This window comes from Morone saxatilis, unplaced genomic scaffold (genome assembly GCF_004916995.1).
Source record: "Morone saxatilis isolate NCDOM2014 unplaced genomic scaffold, NCSU_SB_2.0 Contig3, whole genome shotgun sequence".
NCBI lineage: Eukaryota > Metazoa > Chordata > Actinopteri > Moronidae > Morone > Morone saxatilis.
In genome coordinates, this window is record NW_023339873.1 from 12458498 (window position 1) to 12478184 (window position 19687).

The window sequence follows — 19687 nt, forward strand, 5'->3', positions numbered from 1 at the left end:
TTGCCTACCCTACCTTTAATAATGTTTCTGTTTCTGTTAACTGCACATATAGAGGGAATTTCTTCAACCTTGGCACAAACGTCCACTTGGACTCAAGGATAAACTGATTAGAATTTGGGGGTCAGAGGTCAAGGTCACTGTGACATCACGAAACATGTTTTTGGCTGTAACACAAGAACTTATGGCCATTTTTAACACGTCAGACACAATTCTGTTTGGAGTCACATGGTTCAGATGACGTATTCAGATAGAGGGCGGGAAGAGAAAAGCAGGATGGATGAGATAGAGGAAAGTCTGTGCTATGCTAGTTTAAATGATATTAAGAGGGAAAGATACAAACAGAAAACTTATGTTGGGCAGGATTTTCACGTTATGACGAGGAGTTTAAGATACAGGAATTTAAAGACTTTCTGACGGGGAACTGAAGTCGTTATGTGGTTCTCTTCAAAGCCTCCAGACGCTTTTCATAAAACCTCATATAACATGGGAATTGCAATTGTAACTGGTGTTTTAACATTTTAATTCAGATCCAAACATCAGTTGCTGGTGGCTTTGAAGAGATGGATGTAACGGCTTCAGTTCCCCATCAGAAACTGCTGTTTGACAGCAATGTAAAGTGGTGAATATGTTCTAAATATAGCGTACACTTAAACTGATAATCTCCCCCCACAAAACTACTTGGGAGCCATTTTTTCCAGCGTTTTTTTCTTGCATTTTTCCCCCTTATGAATAACAACTTTTTGTACTCTGTGAAAGCTCCTCGTGGTTTCTCGGTTTGATTGATTTGAGCAACCGTAAATGGCACAAAATAGGCATTTGGAAAGTTTGTAAAAAAAAAAAACCTTCCTGCCCTACATCTGCGGTTTGTGCCACAGGAACACACTGATGTGACGTCATGTGCAAACTAGCTATGAACTGGTGACACTTTTGACTCAGAAGTCAATGTGTCTTCAAAATGACCTTAACAAACACATTCTTGGTCATAACTCAAGAATGGATGCGGTAATTATGACTAAATTTCATACAAATGTTTAAGGAGATACAATTATAAGGTGATGTTTTTCATCCAAAAGGTCGGAGGTCAACTGTGACTTCATAACATCATTATTCAGCACCATCATTTAGAAACAGAAGTGGAGATTGGGACCATATTTCACAGTTGGTCGTACACTGAATTGATGACACTTTTGACTCAAAAGTCAACGGTCATTGTGACCTCAAAATAGGCTTTTATCCAGAATCCAAGAATGCACTGGGAATTTCCAGATTTCACACAAATGTTGACTGGGACGACATAATGAGTAAACAACAACTAGAACAATGCATGCTTTCATCTTTCCATCTCATCTGTTCACAAGAAAACAAAAAGCCCCACACTTTCTATAGCTATATTCTACAAGAATCCATCTTTACATAATAATCGAGTATATGTGTCACTGGAATCATCTGTCATCAATGTTGTGATAACTTGCATCTAGTCAAAAAACACACTTCATACAGTGTATTAAATGTCTTAAAACTTAAAGTATTCACTATATATGTAAACCTGGACAGACATGGGTGTAAACTGCAACTTGACTGGTTGGTGGAGAATTACAACCGCTGGGCTGTAATTTTAGTATTATTTCTACAATATTTACAATATTTCTGAGTTTAAAGTGATCTCATAGTGTCTTAATATAATATTCCTGTAGGATTTATAGTTATCCTGCTTGTTATAGTCAACTATCTGTGTATTATTCTATTTTTCTTAATTTCTCCTTATTAAAAGAAGATTATACAGTAGCCTAGTTTAAAGGGACACTCTATCTTTAATCCTTTAAGGATTACGGATTATAAATGTTTTTTCTGTAAGTGATCTTATAGTAATACCTTAATATGTATGACTAGATTTCTATAGGACATATAGGGTTCTTGCATGTGACAGTTGTAGTGGGGTATCTGTGTATTATTAGTGTACAGTACATCAGTATTAATATTAGAGTTTACTGATTGTTTTCCATAATTTAGGCCATCCTTAATTACCTTATTAAGAGAGGAGGATACAGTAATTGAGCCTAATTAAGAGGGATACATGCTTCCATTTTCTGCTGTCATTAATCTGACACAATGAATCACAGGAATACTTCAGGGACTTACATTTTGGTTGTAATACTCATTAACGACTTTACAGTGATCTTAAGGAATCTTAGCATGAGTTTATAGTACTAGTTTATGGTTTTTCTTATATTTTATAGTCTTTGATTCTGATGAGTATTTTAAACATTCAGTGTCAGGTAACTTTTCAGTCATGTTTGGCACTATAGGACCTTTTTCCCTGTAGTCAGCTGCCTGTGTCTATTCACTATACCTGGTTTTTCTTTCATTTCTACTCATTTTTTTATGTTTTAGGCTCGTTTTAGTGCCGTTAGTGGAACACATTTCTTCCGCTATTTCATGGTCACTTCTCGCTGCCCTTATTTTTAAGAAGTGACCTCAGATCGGTGGAAGTTCGGTCATTTCCAGTCGACACCAGTGGCTTAAAATAGAGCTATGCATTGCTGTAATAAAACGATATCGCGGAAGAAACACGCGTGCATATTTCTTTTGGGGATTAAAAAAAAAAAAATAGGGTAAAGTGGGGGTGGGACGAAAAAAAAAATCTCTAGTGTTGATTGCGGACACAGTTTAGTCCCTGCAGGAATATCACAGCACCGTGATGTCGCGTTACAGAGGGATGTCCCGGTGCAACGGCGAATGTGAACGCAGGCAGCGCATGAATATTATCTCCAGCATGCCACTTCGGAAGTAGGTCACCGCTCACCGATTTGTTCACCATGTCTCCAGCTACTGTGGGCTGCTCGGTCCGCGGATCGCTCCCCTCCAGGTCCACAGCCCGACGGAGTACAAACTGACCATCAGAAAAACAGGACGGACGGGATTTTTTTTTTCTTTTTTCCGAAAAGGGTTGGATCTTGGATTTTATTTATTTTTTGTCTTCTTCCGACGGGACGCGCAAGGTAATGATGAACCGCGGCTGTAATTCCCGTCACAGTTTTGTTGAGATGATCGGATCGGTGGGGTAGCTCTGCTCCTAACAACTCGGCTGTAACACGAGCTTTCCCCCCTAATGATATTGATATTAACTAGCAGCCCTCTCCTCCTCCTCCTCCTCCTCCCCTGCCATCCTCCCCGGCGATTGATCGAGGATGTTCGGATGTTTTAGACTCGTTTCCCTCCGCCGTGGAGCTTTTTTCACTTCTCATATCACAAGCCCGCACTCCTGCTACGGCATGCTGTCAGATTAACGCCGTCCACCACCATGGCCAACTACAAGCTCCAGTAGGCGAGTCTGCTTCTTTTCCACAGCCTGATTACAATGCATGCATAACGCTTTCCCCCTCTTCATTGCCCATTTTGTCTCTGCTCAGTGCAATCCAGATCCATGAGTGCATTTTTGGGGTGTGTGTGTGTGTGTGTGTGTTTGTAACAGCTGCTGTCTGAACCTGCATGGAGGTGAAGGGAGCTGGTGTGGTGGTGGTGGAGGATGGCTAGTGTTGGTGGTGTTAGTGGTGGTTGGTTGGTTGGTTGGTGGTGTAGGACTGTTGAGCTGCTGATTTTGCTCCAGGAAAAGTGGACTTGGTGATGAAGCCCCGCACACACACACACACACACACACACACACAGCACCATCAAACCAGTTTAGATTCCTGAGAGCTCCTGCCTCTGGGGCTTTTTCTCTCATGATGACAGCTCTACACCATGTCCTTATGAACGAGAAAGCCACCTACAGTCAGTTAATATGGCATCAGGAGGAGAGAGAGAGAGAGAGGGTGAACTCCATGATGCTAAATTATTATTAAGTAGGTTTTATGTGTCAATTATGCTCCATTTACTTTAAATTGCATGGCGTTTAAGGGAGGGTTCTTTAATTCTCTGCAAATTTCAGCAGCAGAAAATGTGTCTTTCCATTTGATTTTCTGAATCAGTGATCACAATAATAATAATGAAATGGGATTAAAAGGGAAAATAAATAGCTTGATACTAATTTTCTTTCTTGTGAAATAGTGTAAGAGATGATTAACAGGACAGGAGACTGTTAAAAACATCTTTCCTGACAATACGTCATGTTTTTCAGTTTTTTTTTGTGAAATACTGAAGATTTTCACCCTTGAAAATCCGTCAATTGAGCCAGTCCACTGTGGAAAAATCACTCTTTAGGTAACCTGCTCACAATTCATGTCCACACAGAGTTCCTAACCTGTGATGACAGGATCATAAATGAATACTGACAAGCCAAAAAGCTTGGGAAACACTGATCCAGATGACTGGTTGCCAGATTTTTGGGGTTATGCCCCCTTAAAACAAAGCAATTCTTTCTTGTGACCCCTCATCACAGGTTTAATTTGTCTGTAAATGGTGACCAGTTTAAAGTGTTTTTCCATTCTCACACTTTTAACTCTCCAGTATTTCAGCTATTAAAAAAACATTTGATGAATAAATCAGAGATGTCACTTTGGACCGTTTCTTGTAGGCATACTTTAAATTTAAAAATACAAAACATTTGTAGAAACAATCCACGTTTATTTACAATATGTTTCCAAAAGTAATGAGTGAAAATGATGTATTCAACTAATAATCAGTGGTTTATCTATACATCTTTAAACTTAAAGGCAAAATCATCCACAACAATCACATATGGAGGCAACATTTTATTTTACTTTATAAGCAAGAAATGGTTAGAAAAAAGATTTGCCACATAAAAAAGTTTATATTTAATCGAAAACAAAATGTACTGAAACAAATGTTGGGTGTGCGTGTGTGGGTGCATGCAGCTATTGGTGTTGCTGCTGAGTGTGCCTCTAAAATGGCAACCTGTTCAAAGTTTTTTAACAGCATGAGAAAGCACAGCAGTATTAACTCTAACATAAAAATGTGTTGTTTTATTTGTTGCGGTCAGTGTGGTGAGGCCCAACCAGGGAAAAATAATGATGCTCTTCATTGAGCTCCCGTTCTTCCATTGTGCATGCCTGTCTTATTCAAATGAAGCAACTTGATTTGATATCCTCGGACAGAAACTCAATGTGAGGCTCCTTCTGCCCTCTTGTTATCTGGAAATTAAATTTCCCTCTCATGGATTGCATTTCACGGTTCACCGAGTCATTTGGCAATAAGGGCAGACTGAACTATGAGATGGTTTGCAAATGTCCAGCCAGATAGCTGTATGTCCATTCTGGAGTCAAAGTGGGTTTGCATTTGTGGTACGACTCAACCCTGAGTATGTTCTCAGTGATTCTAAGATGACATACAAGGCTGCAACAGATCACAGATAACAAGAGTCACTGGGTATGTTCAGGTTTTAGTGTAGCATATTTTGAATGTTGTTAGTGAGTGAAACAATGCTTGAGATACAGAATTAAATTCCTCACACTGTCTGCACACTCTCTAGAAACACTCTTGGATTTTCCAACCCCTCATTTGGTGTTGCACAATAGCAAGTCTTCAAAATAAAAGAATAGCAGGTTTGTTGCACACTTGGTGATGAAATGAAGTCATATAAATATTTAACTGCATGAATAAGCTTATTATTATGCAGTGCAGAACCTGTTTTAGCAGAATTTGTGTGCTTTTCTGAGTCACATCCCGTCATCAGTCTCTTTGACGCATGTTACTTGGTTGAAGAATTTAATTTTTATGGCCTGCTAATATCATAACAGGGAATGGCGTGTTGGCAAACAGGTGTGTGGAAAAGTAATTTTGCCCTGATGTGGGATTTAAAAAAATTATCCTGGAAATTTGACCCAATATGGAGTATGATTGCAGATGAAACCTGTTTTCACATGAAGTTGGGATTTTATTTGTGAGATGATGCATTTTCATTCAAACTATAACAAAAGATATTACTCTGAAACGATACTGATGTTTACAATGTGTGCTCCGCTCATAGGAAACTCCACCACATATCAATTCAGACGCTTCCTAAACTAAGAGCCAGCCACCAGGGGTTATTGAGATGTTTTGGTTTCACTTCTGTTATGCTGCTGCATGCGCACCCTGCAGCAGCAGCCTGTGCAAAAAGTTTCTGGATGTTGTGGCTGAAGTCTAGAGTAGAGGAGTCATATACAACAGAGAGCAGATGGGCCAGATTAACATTTTTTGGGCAAGTGATGTTAAGCAAGAACAAATCATATGCAAGGAGTGCATGAGACTTTCTGCGCCACAGTGCTCTGTTTATTTAAATGAAAGTGCAATAAAAATATTTTGCCCCCACAATCAATGTCATAGGCTTAGCTTGTTAAAAAATCCTAACTGATCGTGTGTGTCTCAGATATCAGCGGAAACTGACATTCGGCTTTAATCCCTCCTGAAATAGTGTGTGATTGTGAAAGATGAATGGTTTTCTGGCTGAAGAGTCACTTAATATAAAAAAAAAGACCCGTGTTGACTTAGTTCTTGGAGGTCAAGTGGCATAATTGTGTTTCAGGGCTGCAGCAAGAAGGATGATCTAGCTCTTTATGCTGCACACAGGAGTGTCATTGCATAAAGGTCACTGGCAGTTGAATCGTCAGGAACATTAAAGGTTTTTCCAAAGTGAGGTGTTTTTCTGTTGAGAGAGCAGGAACACTCGTGAACTGCAGAGGATCGTAAAGCTTATTATGCATCTTCTACTATAAAGGTGCTGGAAATGCTTTGATGTAATCTGTACCAGCCTGTTGACATGGAAACTGAAGAGGCTATTGTGTGATGAGTGTTTCTGCCACCAGTTTTGGTGAAATAAGGATCAATTCATAATCATTTGATCATACTGTTGTGTCTAAAGTTTAGACAGTTATTCCTTAATTTTATATCTCACAGTGAGTTTGCTTCTACTTTGACCTTGTAGAAACTGAAATATGTAGTCCTTCGAGGCTTTGCAGTCTTTTCATGTTTAATCTAATTACCTACTCTTTGGTAACCCATAGTACCACTTGCAAGATCAGCTACAGGCTGTAGCTATGGCTAAAATTAAATTGGCGTGGAATTGCGAATTACAGATTCAAGTCACTTCTAAAAGCATCCATCATATCAAATATTGAATACACCTAAATGCCTCATTTGTTTCTGCTCTGTGCTGATGTTCTTTAGCTGCGAGTGGGTGACTGCTCGTAATGTTGGGCTCCTGGTGGACTGTGTGAGTCATTAAATGTGCTTCAACATGGGTTCGAGGAGCTGAAAAGGGTCGTCATTGATACAAAGGGAAATAGTTTTTTTTTCTGGTTTTCTTTGCTGCAAATATCGAAATATGGTACACCAGAATTAATTAACATATTATGATTTAAGTGTAGAAAGCACAAAAGGTTGGAGTACATATAGCCTCAGGCTCAGTTTCTCCTCCATCCTGTGTGTTCAGTGTGGTTTGCATGTTATGGAGAAAGGTAGTCTTAAGTGGCCATGTTCTCTAGGGACCTGGAAATTGACAGCAAACTAAGTAAAACCGGTTGTTAAATAATGCATCAGAAGATCCTGTCTGTTACGTGCAGTCACTCTCAGATTCTATGTCTACGTGTGTCTAAATGTCTGATCTGTGTCTCTCCACAGAGTGTATGGACCCAGGTAATGATCCATGATGATGCCTACTGAAGGGTCTATCTGAGCTGAAACCCACCATCGTAGAACTCTTTGGATGAAGAGGAGGTGGTGGATCTACTCGCGGACGCCGAGACCATGGTGAAAGCTCAGCGGAGCCAGCCTGTGAAATGCAGGAAGACCCTGAAGGAGAAGGCAAGCAATGAGAAAGGAGGTGGTGTGAAAAAAGGGAAAGAGACAAAGAATGTGCTGAGAGGAAAGAAAAAGAAGGAAAAGAAAGAGTCACATCGACATAGAAAGAAGACACTGGCAGTGGGTGATGGAGAAGCACTGGACTGTTGCGTCCTGCTCACTCGTCTAGAGGAGAAAAGAGTTGTGGGTAAAGAAAAGGATGCACCAAAAACTGGGAAACAAAAGAACGTTAAAGTAAAAAAGAAGCTGCACTCCAGCTCCATTCAAAGAAGGACCAAATCTGGACTTAAGAAAACTTCCACAGCCAATCAGCAAGCACTGGAACCAAAAATCAACCAATCTGACGCCTTACTCATGTTGCCCGCACCTGTCTTTGAGCCCCGCAGGCGGAGAATGGCATCTCTCAATGCTGAGGCTGTCAACAGCCTGCTGCTCTACAAAGACGATTCTCTCACGTCAAATCTCACAAAGAAACGGCAGCCTTCTAATGAAGATCCAGCTAAAGAGAGTCTCACTAAAACTGAAAAAACAGGTCATAAAACCAAAAAGCTTCCTCCGGGAGGGAAGGCAGACCCAAAAGAAAGACCTAAAAAACAGAGGCGGTCAGCAGCGGAGGCTCAGAACATCGACTGGTTGGCTTTGTTTGCACCAACGCCTCGGCGTCAGGCCGGCCTCACTGCTGCGACGCTGCTAAAACTCACCAGTGCCACATATGGAACCAAACGGCAAAAGAAGATGGAGTCCAAGCCGGTGAGTGAAGCAGGAGTTACAACTCTGGATGAGATTAGCGTTAAGCCAGTGTGCGGGGGAACAGCGCTGACCAAAAGAACAACACATCCCAAACATGAGGACCAACTAAAGCACAGAAAACAGGGTACAGAGGATCCAGTTCATTCCCAGCAGGGCTCTACCATCCAGGGTTGCTGTAGTTTGTGTAAAAGTGAGGCTGTGGATCCAGAGTGGAAGGGCACCACAGGAGGAGAGGAGTGTCTCAAACATGCGCTCCATTGTGGCTCTTCGCTGGGATTCTCCTTGAAAACAATCAAAGAGGAGCAGGTGGAGACTGAGGTGTCTTCCTGCTACTGCTGCTCCCAGGAGAGGTGCGTCGAGTACTGTCACAGACTGGCCCTCTTCCTGGACGACAAAACCTTCAAGGAACCAGAGGACAGCTCGCTGTCTGAGGTGTTCCACCATCACCATCACCACCACCATCATCATCACCACCATCTTCAGTCCCCCCACTCCGTAACCCACCCAGCAGCCATAACCATCAGCCCGCGCACGTACACCTGTTTCCCAGGCTACTACGTCCACTTCAGCCACCCGGACAACTCCCCCTCTCCCATATCACCCCTCACTTTATGCCCAAGACGCGGCAAGAGACCCAAGCTGCTCCCCAGCACCGGTCCGCAGCCCTCAGGGATTACCCATCCAGTGTACTGCTGCACCTCAGTGGAGGCGTGCTACGGAGAGCCCTGCAGGATCAACAGCTACTCTTCCTATACCAGCGTGATTCCAGCCATCGCCAGAGGCGGGTGCTCCTTCAGCCCCACAGACTGCACTAACTGTAACCACAGCATCAAAAGAGGTGAGCAGACAGAAGATTGACATTACTAGGTTTACTTTTTGTCAACCTCCAGCAGTGTGTCAGAGTTGTTTTTGAAGAATTACACAGGCATCTGTCTAGGTGGCACTTGTGTAACAACACTGACAACTTCCTCAAGTGCCTCAGATGTGAGGCAAAAGGACAGCAGAGTGTCCATCGTGTCTTTGATTTTTGAGTGGTCAAAGGATGTGCATATTTACTGCTACAGCAGAGTGAAGTGTGGCAGTGATGTAGTGAAGGTGCATTTAAATCTTGTTGGTCCACTTAAATCTTAAATCCAAGGGTTCACTTACTTTCAGCCACAGGTCACATCAGCTCAAATCATTTTATCCATATTTTTATTTGTGGTATAGAGTTTATTTAGGTGTTTAGGTTCAAAGCATTATCATGAGTTCACTGTAACACAAACCTCAAAGTAAGCCATAGAAAAAAGAATGTCTTCAGAGGAAAGACTCATTAAGTGAGGCGATCTTTTGACTTAGTGGTCTAAGAAAGTGGTTCTCAGTGTATTTTTGTGTCAATGTTCCCCAAATTAATACATATCAGGCCATGAACCCATATTTGATAAGATGTAGTCTCTCTGATCCCTGTCTGATAACATTTAGTTATTCTGTAACAGATAAACAGTGAAGAATGTGAAACCTATGAATAAAATAGTTATTCTTATATATTCTGTCATTGGGCTAACTTTTACTCCATGAAATAATAGTGAAATTAAAATATTCCCCATTTTCCTGGGGACCCCCTGGAACAGCAGGACCTCAGGTTGAGAACCACTTCTGACCATGTCAAATGTTTCTAGTTGGGGACCTTTTGTAGCGTGCCATCCTGTTTGCTCTCCACTGTCAGATGAAGTAAAAATGCAAAAGAAAAGAAAGCATTAGCTTTGTGTACCAGCTCTTGTAAAATAGGCAGATATTCAAGTAGAAGATGTTATTTAGTTGGGTCTGATTAAAAGGTTACTACAGTAGTTAAGTGTTGTTTAGTGACATTATCAGGGAGACTTTCTCAGACTCCCTGCAGAGTCACAAAAGAAATGAAACTATTTTCACAGCCTGAGTAGCACTCCCTGTGAAAAGGAACCTAAAACTTCATGTGTAAAATCATTGTCCCCTTTTAAGTAAGACAGTCAGATTCCCTAATAAGTTTGAGTATTAAACATTCATGAGCACACTATAGCTATTAGGTTATTTTGTATGCTGTGGCCCCCCTAATCCGGCTGCCAAAGCAGTACAATGTGCTGAGAATAGCTATTATGTCAGGCATTTTTAATCTTCCATTTTTGGAATGTCACTTGAGTGGGAAGTAACAAAAAATATCAGATAAAGGGCGAGACCTCTTTTGTCTAAGTTTGAATACAAGCGGCCGGACAGTGAATACAAGGCCTGTGCAGCTGAAACCTAATGAGCTGATTGTATGAGCTCCAGAGTCAGCAGTTAGTTACTGTGCTCAAGTCAGAGACGTGAACCAGAACAGGAAAACTATTTGTGATGTCTGTGGTATAACGCACAAACAGTGTGTGTACGTGAGTGTGTGTGTGTGTGTGTGTCTGCCTGAATGTGTGTGTGTATGTATGGTGAAAACCCCTGAATGTGACCTCAAAACAATATTAATAACACAGGAACACACACTAGCGTACTGCTCCACCTTAGCTGCACTCTCACTCTGTCTGTGGTCTCCAGAAGCCAAAACCATGTCAAAGCTCTGAGTATTGAGACTCTTGTCTACAAGAGCACCATCACCCTTAATCTTATTGGAGATATTTAGGTTTTTACAAATCGTTTTTTTTTTTCATGGAAGACAATCTGACATGGCACAGTAGTAAAAGCACATGTATAAATAATCAAATAATGGATTCAATTTAGCTGCTTTCCTGGTATTGTGCATGTTGGCTCACTGTCACGCTGTCATGGCTTACTAGGATGCTTGAATAGAACAGAGCCATTGTTAAGGTTATTAGAAACGTCTGCACTTTTCCTGCTATGTGACAAATCAAAATGTATAATGGTGAGAAGGTCTATGGTCCACCCACAGAGGTGCTGACACTTTACTGCCTGAGTAGATCTCCTCTCAGTGCTGACTGTGGGTGTGCAGGTCAGGTTTGATTGACATCTGCATCGTTTTCCTGTTCCATTCTGTTGCACCTGTTGCGACTAAACAACTTGCATCTTATTGATGACCAGTAGCTTGTCGTGGATAATGTTACATAATGTTTGTAAAACTTAAGATAATATTGGTCGGTTACAGTCAGTTTACAGATTTTACAACTCTCGTTCAGTAAACTTTGCATAGTCTTCCTTTAAGTAAAAGTTCCAATAATACAGTTTAAAAAGGCTCAATTACAAGTAAAAGTCCTGCATTTCAATTTTACATAAAAAAAAGTATTAGCTACCCACTGAGTTACCTCTACTGTGTTAATGTTGTAGCCGGTTGAGGCTGATACTTTACAGTACACGCTGTTGGATTATCTATAACAATACAAAGGTTTTGCACATAAAATGTTCATTTGCAAAGTCACTATTCATTAGGGTTGCAACGATATGAGATTTTCACAGTACAGTAACCGTATAACAATTACTAATATTATTATTATTATTATTATTATTATTATTATTATCAGTTACAATGACCCTTAAAGGAATAAAAACGGAAGGTTTTTTTTTTGGTTAATTGAACCTTTTATTATAGATTCACAAAATATTATGTCATATACTTTTTAAACATAAACAGATAAGCTGATGTACATAGTATGATAACTGATACTGTGGTATGGCATCTGTATATTGCTGCAATCCTACTATTCACTAGCTGCCTGATGATGAAGAGAGTAAAAAGAGTGAAAAGTACTGTAGTAAGCATAACATGGAAGCACTTAAGTGGAGTACATCTTATTGTTACATATACACACGTCTACGTATGTGTCTAATAATATGTGATTGATATGATTCGGGAGCCTAATGTCCAATGTTAATGTATTCTCCATGGAGGAAATGAAGACTGCTGATGGAGTTTGCTTCCAGGGAGCTGAGAGATCATACAGAAATAAATTGATCATTAATTCAACTTAATGTCATCACCAACTGTGTCATACGAGTGTGCACAACCTGTTTTTATCATTTCACACAGTTAGCGCTAGTGGTTTTCACCTTCAGCTTCATGGGGATGTCTATTGTGTGTATGTGTGTGTGAGAGGTGCTGCTCTGTTAAAGGCCATAATTGACCTTAATTGAGGGTCTGTTTGTTTTTTTCTGCTGCTTCAGCAGAACTAATAACAAGTGTCGTTCATGTCTCTGTTACATAACCTTGTTAAAGGTTCTTGATCACTGTAGCTGCTCCTTAAGGGGCGGTGTACATGTTCTCTATCACTCTACTTCATTATCTTTTGTGTTCCTCCTTCAGACGACTACCCATCAACCCTCAATGACCATCACAGTCCCTCCTCCATCCCCATCTGTCCCAGCCCCAGAGTCCTCACTGGCTGCCCCATTCCCACTGTGCCTCCAGCCGGCCAATCAGTGCCCCACATTCAGACTCCGCTGTCCGACCCCAGCCAACCACAGCCTCCGCTGCAGGTGGCGAAAGAGTGTCCGCAGAGTGCCAAGTCGCCCAGCGGGTCGAGGTCTGGCGCGCGCGGCACCGGCGGCATCAGTTCGGCTGTCTGCCCTCTCAACAGGGACAAGAAACAGAAGCTCGGATCTGCCAGCGTCGGAGAACGAACGGTTGCCAAGCAGCCAAAGAATGGCCGCCAAAAAAACACCAACGGCTGGCAGCCAGTTGGCCTGCCCTTTCAGAAGGAGGTTTTCTCAGTGGTACGTAGAGAAAGTCATGCTGGTGCTGTGTGACGCGGCCATGATGGTGCCGCTTGTAATTAAATGTGATGTAATTTAACTTGTCCTAAGAGAGTTTGGTGCGTTGTCCCACGCGTGTCATCGTCACATTAGGGTTTATTCACAGTTTTTTTGTTTTTTTTTTGAGTTTCATCCAAACACCTGACTGTCCACATTTCTATTGAGCCACAGAAGCCATTCAATACAAATCACATCCTGCAGCTTTTTACTCCACAGCCTCTCACAGCTTATCAGTTTCTGTCTGCTTGAGGAGTCAGTATTTCCTGCTGCCTGTGTTCCCAGGGAGAGGAGACTCTGGTGCTGAGGAAGTGTTTCGAGGGAGTCCAGAGGGACGGGGATCTGATTCGGGTCAGAGACACTGTTCTGCTGAAATCTGGACCTAGGAAGAAGTCTCTGCCTTATGTGGCCAAGATTTCATCTCTGTGGGAAGATCCAGAGTCAGGTAGTGTTTACCTCTGCACATGAGAAGCTGAATTAATGCGGTTAACAACTGAGAACTGAAATGAACTGGTGTGGGTTTCTTTTTCTTCAGGAGAGCTGATGATGAGTTTGTTCTGGTACTACCGTCCAGAACACACACAGGGGGGACGCAACCCCAGTGTACATTGTGAGGTGAGAAGCAAATCCTTTTATACTGGTTTCTAAAGGTCGGCAGGTGTTTGTTAAAATCATATACCAGGACTCCTGAACCATAGCTCCAGTTAACCGTGTGCAAATAGTCGCTATATTAAACTGCAAGTAAGCATGGCTAGAATATGTATGCTTCATGCCATGTTAGCTTTTAAGTGTATCAGGTGAAAATAACAGAACCATGAATTAAACTGACTTTTAACTTTAAATTATATATTCTATATTTCTCTTTTTGTCAACAAACCCTTAAAAAGACCAAAACCAACAATGATTGATAATTTTCTTTGTATACAAAGCCCGATAGAGCTTATTTGTCTGTTTCATTAACCTCCATTGTTGTCCATAATCTAAATTAAAAACACAACAAAGAGCCACACGGCTGTACTAAATAGCACGTCCCTTCATTATCATAAACGTGGCCCCTGTAGTTTATTTTGAGTAAATCCCACACACACCTGCTGCCTTAAGTACTCTCTAACAGAGCACCAAATGCGTACATTATTTATCAATAAAGTCCCCAGCTTACTAAATGAAGCTATATACTTATATTTGTTTTGAAAGATTTACGTCTTCAGTAGGAACAAATGGGTTTGCGGCTAAATGCAATCACATGCTGACTGGGGAAGTCGGAAAGTACTGAGAGACCGATTAAGGCATTGTTGGTTTTGGACTTTCCATGAGATTTGCTGACAATAAACAAATCTGTTGGTATGTTGTCGTGCTATAAGCCCTGTAATACAGTCCAACATGCCTCCATATAAGGAAATAATGGTCACATGGGGGCGTTCTTCACCTTATCTTATATTATGTGTATCTTGTGTATTTATGTTCACTTAATTCTTCTTGTCTAACAAAATACATTTTCATAGGATGTGATGATTAGTTTGCAACACACTAATAAGAGTAACTCTTGAGCCTCTTCCCATTTAGTATTGCCTTCCATTTGTTCCTGTTTGTACACTAGTTTGCATCATGATGAAATTACAATTCAAGAGAAGGCTTCTGCAATTTTTGGCTTAACTCAGCAACTGAAAATGTGTCTCAAAGAGATGAGAGTGAATGAACGAACGCACACACGCAGGCAGACACGTGTTGAGGAGCAGCTTCTGTTGTGCTTGCTTCCTGTTGTCAGTAATCTCCCAGAGGAACAAGTTGCACTTTATTAAATCTCCAGAAACAATAAACCACATGAAGCCTGTCATTTCTCAGCTGCACTAACAAACAACAAACACATCATGGCAGCAGTGTGAGAACAGTAACAGGGCTTTGGCTCCGAGGAAGAAACATATTTCTCCAGTGAATCTGTCTTTACATTGTGAAAGTGACGGTGAGGCAGAAGTGCTCGTGTATGATGGGAGTTTTTTTAGTTTGGAGCTAACCGAACTAAAACACAACTTTCTTTTTCCCAGAATGAGATCTTTGCGTCTCGTCACCAGGATGTGAACAGTGTGGCCTGTATTGAAGACAAATGCTATGTCCTAACATTGGCACAGTATTGCCGGTAAGATAAAAGCAAGTTATGTTTTAAATTTGTGGCTTCACCATATTTCTTTAGTAAATTTCTTGCATGAAACATACTGCTTTTAAAAGATTACATGGTCCTGCTGAGAATAGTCTACAGTGCTGGTTTTTGAAGCTTTTGCAAATACCCACTGGATTAACAAAAAAAAAAAAAAACATGATGTCTAACATAAGAAGCAGCCAGGTTTTTTCCGTTCTCAGACAGTTTGAAGGTGATTGAGTTTGATCTCCTGTATTTATGCTTTGTTCAGATTTTGTGCCTTGGTAAAACGCCGTAGGGATGGTGTACGCGACAGTGCCGCCTCCCTTGTGGTGCCACCCGTTGTTGGCAACGCCATGCCCACCCACCACTGTGTGCCCGATGACGTCGACCCAGAGCTGGTGTTTTTCTGTCGACACGTCTATGACTTCCGCTATGGACGCCTCCTCAAGAACCTGCAGTAGCATCTGATGGGGCATGACACACAATGCTATGGGACGTATAGATAATGTTACTCTGGTTTCATCCTCCGCAACTTTAATTCGCTACGTACCTACCTGCTGCCTGAGTGAGAGGAACTGGAAGTTTAGGTTGAAGGATTGTGAGATGAGCTTATTTTGTTTTGAAATCTCTTGTTCATACTTACATGTCACACATTTATTTAGTAGGTGTAATGGTCTGTCATATTGTATAAGAGTTAATATGGCAGTATAAATGGTCTTTTTCATACATGGTTCTCTGGTGTCATAGCAGCTGTGTGAAGAACCAGGAACGTACTCTGCTGTAGAAAACGCTACTGTAGCTCTTAGAAATGTGACATTTGATAGATATGAAGAGAAGTTGATGTGAATTACTGTCTGCCTGACAGATATCAGCCATAACTAGAAAGAAAATTTGAGGCATATCATGTCCATGAGAAGAGACAAACAGAGGTTTCTGGGTGGCTGAAGAGTCATTAGATTGCTCTGTAATTTGCAGTTGCTTGATGTCCATACATGAATGTAGAAACGTGCAGTTTTCTACAAGGCCCTGCTTAAAGAAATCTTACAGAAAAACTCTACGGTGAACATCTGTGTTCAAGATGTTATGGGAAACATGCTTTTTTGCTTTCTTGCCAAAAGTTAGAAGATGGATACCACTCTGTGTCTGTCTATGTCTGTACAGTAAATACGAGGCTTCTGCCAGCCAGCGGTTGGTATAAAGACTGGAAACAAGGGGAAAGGGTTTCCCTAAGCTAGCTGTTTTCCCTGGCTGTGGACAGAGCCAGGCTAGATATTTCTCTCTGTTTCCAATGTGTGCTTAGCTAAGTGACTGCTGGCTCCAGCTCCATATGTACCAGAAAGAAATGAGAGGTATCATTATCCTCATCTTAATCTTGGCAAGAAAGAAAATTAGCATGGTTTCTAATGTTTAAATGGTTTCTATGATTTAACATTTACATTTTAATTTGATTGTGATTGACCTGTAGGTCTAGGTCGTAAACTCAGCTGCGAGGAACGTTCTTGATCAGAAGGTTTGATGAAATCCAATTCAACTTTATTACCGCTGATTAAGTACATGGACAGCAAACAATAAAATGTGGACATATTTTGGCCACATCTCTTTTGAGTTTCTGAGATAATTATAGGTTTTATGTTATGTCTGTAACTCTGAAATTCACCTCTTTAGTGATTTTCACAATTTAATACTGGCCTGCACTCTACAAAGAAGCACAGTTCAGTTTATTTGATTTTGCAGTGTGAAGATGTCCATTGAGCCGAGACTGAGGGGATTTTTGTTATGCCAATGCTTAGGAATATTTTACTTTCTCAAAGCTGTTTACCAGAGGTGTGATTTGACATCTGGTGTCAGCTAACTGTATATTTGCATTTATATATGTGGATGAGTGTCTGTTCATGGCAGATGGCACCAGTTAGTCACCTATATTCTTGTTTGTTCACCGAAGAGATGGTGAGTAATGTATTCAGTGTAGCATTTAGATCTGTGATGATGATTCATTCCTATGTTTGAGAGAAGATGTGTATTTATTTCTGTACTGAGAAAATATAATTTATTTTCAAAAGATAATTTTAAAGAATAGAGTTTTAGATGAGTGGCTTTCATTCCTAATTAGAAAGGAAGTTGTCTCTCCTTCTTAGCTGCACTGTCTAAGATGAAAGGGATGTGAGTCATTTGCAATAGTATTTCTGTGACTGATTGAGCTTGCTTGCCCAATACGAACCTATTAAATGTTGTGTTGAGATGTTGATGTCCTCCAGGCAGATTTGAGGACACATTTAGAGCATTTGGAAGGATCTCAGATACCGTGTGAAGGACACCTGCTAACATGTGACCAGAGATGCTTAACCTGCAGGACCAAAACGTACCTTGGCCTCTCCCAGCTTCTTGTTATTATCCTTTCACTTCTCCTCGGATGATAAAGCTTTGCCTCTTCACCTTTAAATGCCGAATGCTAAAATGATTTAAACGTACCTTGCCATTAGCCTGTGCCCTTGATCTTGCTGCCTTAGAGAACATTCCCAGCCTTTCATTTAGAAATGTGTACCGATATCAGCCTGGGGTAATGAAGCTTTTTAGTGTGCTGATCTTGATTCCTAGATGCTTGAGAGGCAAAACTGATCTTCAACACTTTTATGTTGACAAAAGTCTGCCCGAGTTTGATTCAAATTTAAAGTGATCTTTCGAACACTTAACATTTTGGGAAATACATTTATTCACGTTCCTGTTGAGAGTTAAATGAGTAGATTGATCCCACTCTTATACGTGTATGTTAAATAAGAAGCTACAGCTAGCACCTTATTAGCCTATCTTAGCATAAAGACTGCAGGGGGAGACCTGGCTCTGTCAGAAAAAGTAACAAAATCCACCTACAAGTGGTTGTAAAGCTCACTAGTTGATTTGTTGTCAAAATGTTGTATTGGAAGTATAAAAACAACACTTTGCTGATAGCTGTTTCTCCGTGCTTCCAACCTTTATGCCAATTTAAACCAACGTCTGCTTGCTGTATAGCATACAGACATGAGTGTGGTATTGATTTAAACTCACAACAAGAAAGAAAGTATTTCCAAAAATATTGAGCCATTGCTTTAAGTTTGTAGTTTAGTACTTTTCTAAACCACTTCTTCATCATAATCCTCCTCTCAACCATCCATCTGTATGCTCATTATGTTTCAAACTATCACATTTTGCCAAAATACAGCTAAAGACAGCTTCCGGCTGAGCTGAAAGGTGATAGCACAGCATGCAGTCGGTGTACTTAACCATATTCTGGTGAAATGATGAAAACTGAAAGTACTAAAGATATGGATGGACAGTGACGAAACTGATTAGGCTGCAAGTGTATTTGAGACTGCTTTGAAACTTGTCACCATTTGATTTTCATATTACAAGCACATACTCACCATATGTGTCAGAAGATAGATTTTGGGTGGGGTATCGCTTGATAATGCCCACATCCTGCCTACTTCTGCTTTACTCCCTGAACAAAGGCGGGGTTGGAATAATTTGGTGAGTTAATTTACAAAAATATAATTTACTGTATTGTTATTAACTCATGGTTATCAGTTATCAAAACTATAGCAAACTTTCTCTATTAACTGAAACATTTTATTGAATATTGATGGATGGTGGATGTACAGCAGCCCACACAGCACAATACAACTGCAGAATTGGGTAAACTACATTTGGTTTGATTTGGTTCTGCAATTTAAAATCCCCCTGGGTGTTCTGGATCAGAGTTAGAAACCACATAGAACATGTTATGGCCTTAGGAATCACTCAGCAAACTAATTATGTTTAATCAAGATGTGTGATACTTATGTCTTAATTGGTCCTCTGTGCCTGTTCCCATTAACCCGTATGTATATTCCAAGCGTTTTCCACAAAGAGAGAGAGATGAGCAGTTACTGTTGTTTTTACCCACCTTCCAAATGCCTTTCATTTTTGTCAGATGACGCTGGTCTGATCTTGAATCACCACAAAGAAATGTTTGCACCAAAAAGAGAGAGAGAGAGAGAGAGGAGAAGGTATTGCAACATTAATTTAATTTAATCCCCATGTGTACAAAAACTTAGACTTTGGTTCTTCTGATGTGAATTTATGTTCTTATTCTTTGCATGGCGTTTTGGAAATATCTTGGATATATTAATCACAGCACAGATTATTTGTATGGTTTCAAATGGACCTCTGTAATATAAGAAAAATATTTAATTGTAATAAATAATATATGAGTTTGAACATGTGTTTGAGAAATGTTTTTATTTCTTATGTCTCATTGTTAAATACTCTTGAGAGAGTAGGTTGAGAACTGTAATAATAGTCGTTGCCCACATGGTGGCCCACTCAGCCAATATTTTTATATCTTAC

General features: G+C 40.6%; 1 protein-coding gene across 2 annotated transcripts in view; it reads left to right on the forward strand.

Annotated features, from left to right (window-relative positions):
* Window positions 1-19558, forward strand: part of bahd1 (bromo adjacent homology domain containing 1) — a 26468-nt gene extending 6910 nt beyond the window's left edge. For both annotated transcript variants that reach the window (XM_035674058.1, XM_035674057.1), the window contains exons 2-7: window positions 7558-9325; window positions 12743-13152; window positions 13474-13633; window positions 13724-13803; window positions 15231-15322; window positions 15594-19558. In XM_035674058.1, coding sequence (XP_035529951.1) covers window positions 7684-9325; window positions 12743-13152; window positions 13474-13633; window positions 13724-13803; window positions 15231-15322; window positions 15594-15786 — 2577 coding nt within the window. In that variant the 5' untranslated portion in view covers window positions 7558-7683 and the 3' untranslated portion in view covers window positions 15787-19558. The remainder of the gene's footprint in view (window positions 1-7557; window positions 9326-12742; window positions 13153-13473; window positions 13634-13723; window positions 13804-15230; window positions 15323-15593) is intronic.
* The last annotated feature ends 129 nt before the right edge of the window (window positions 19559-19687 follow it).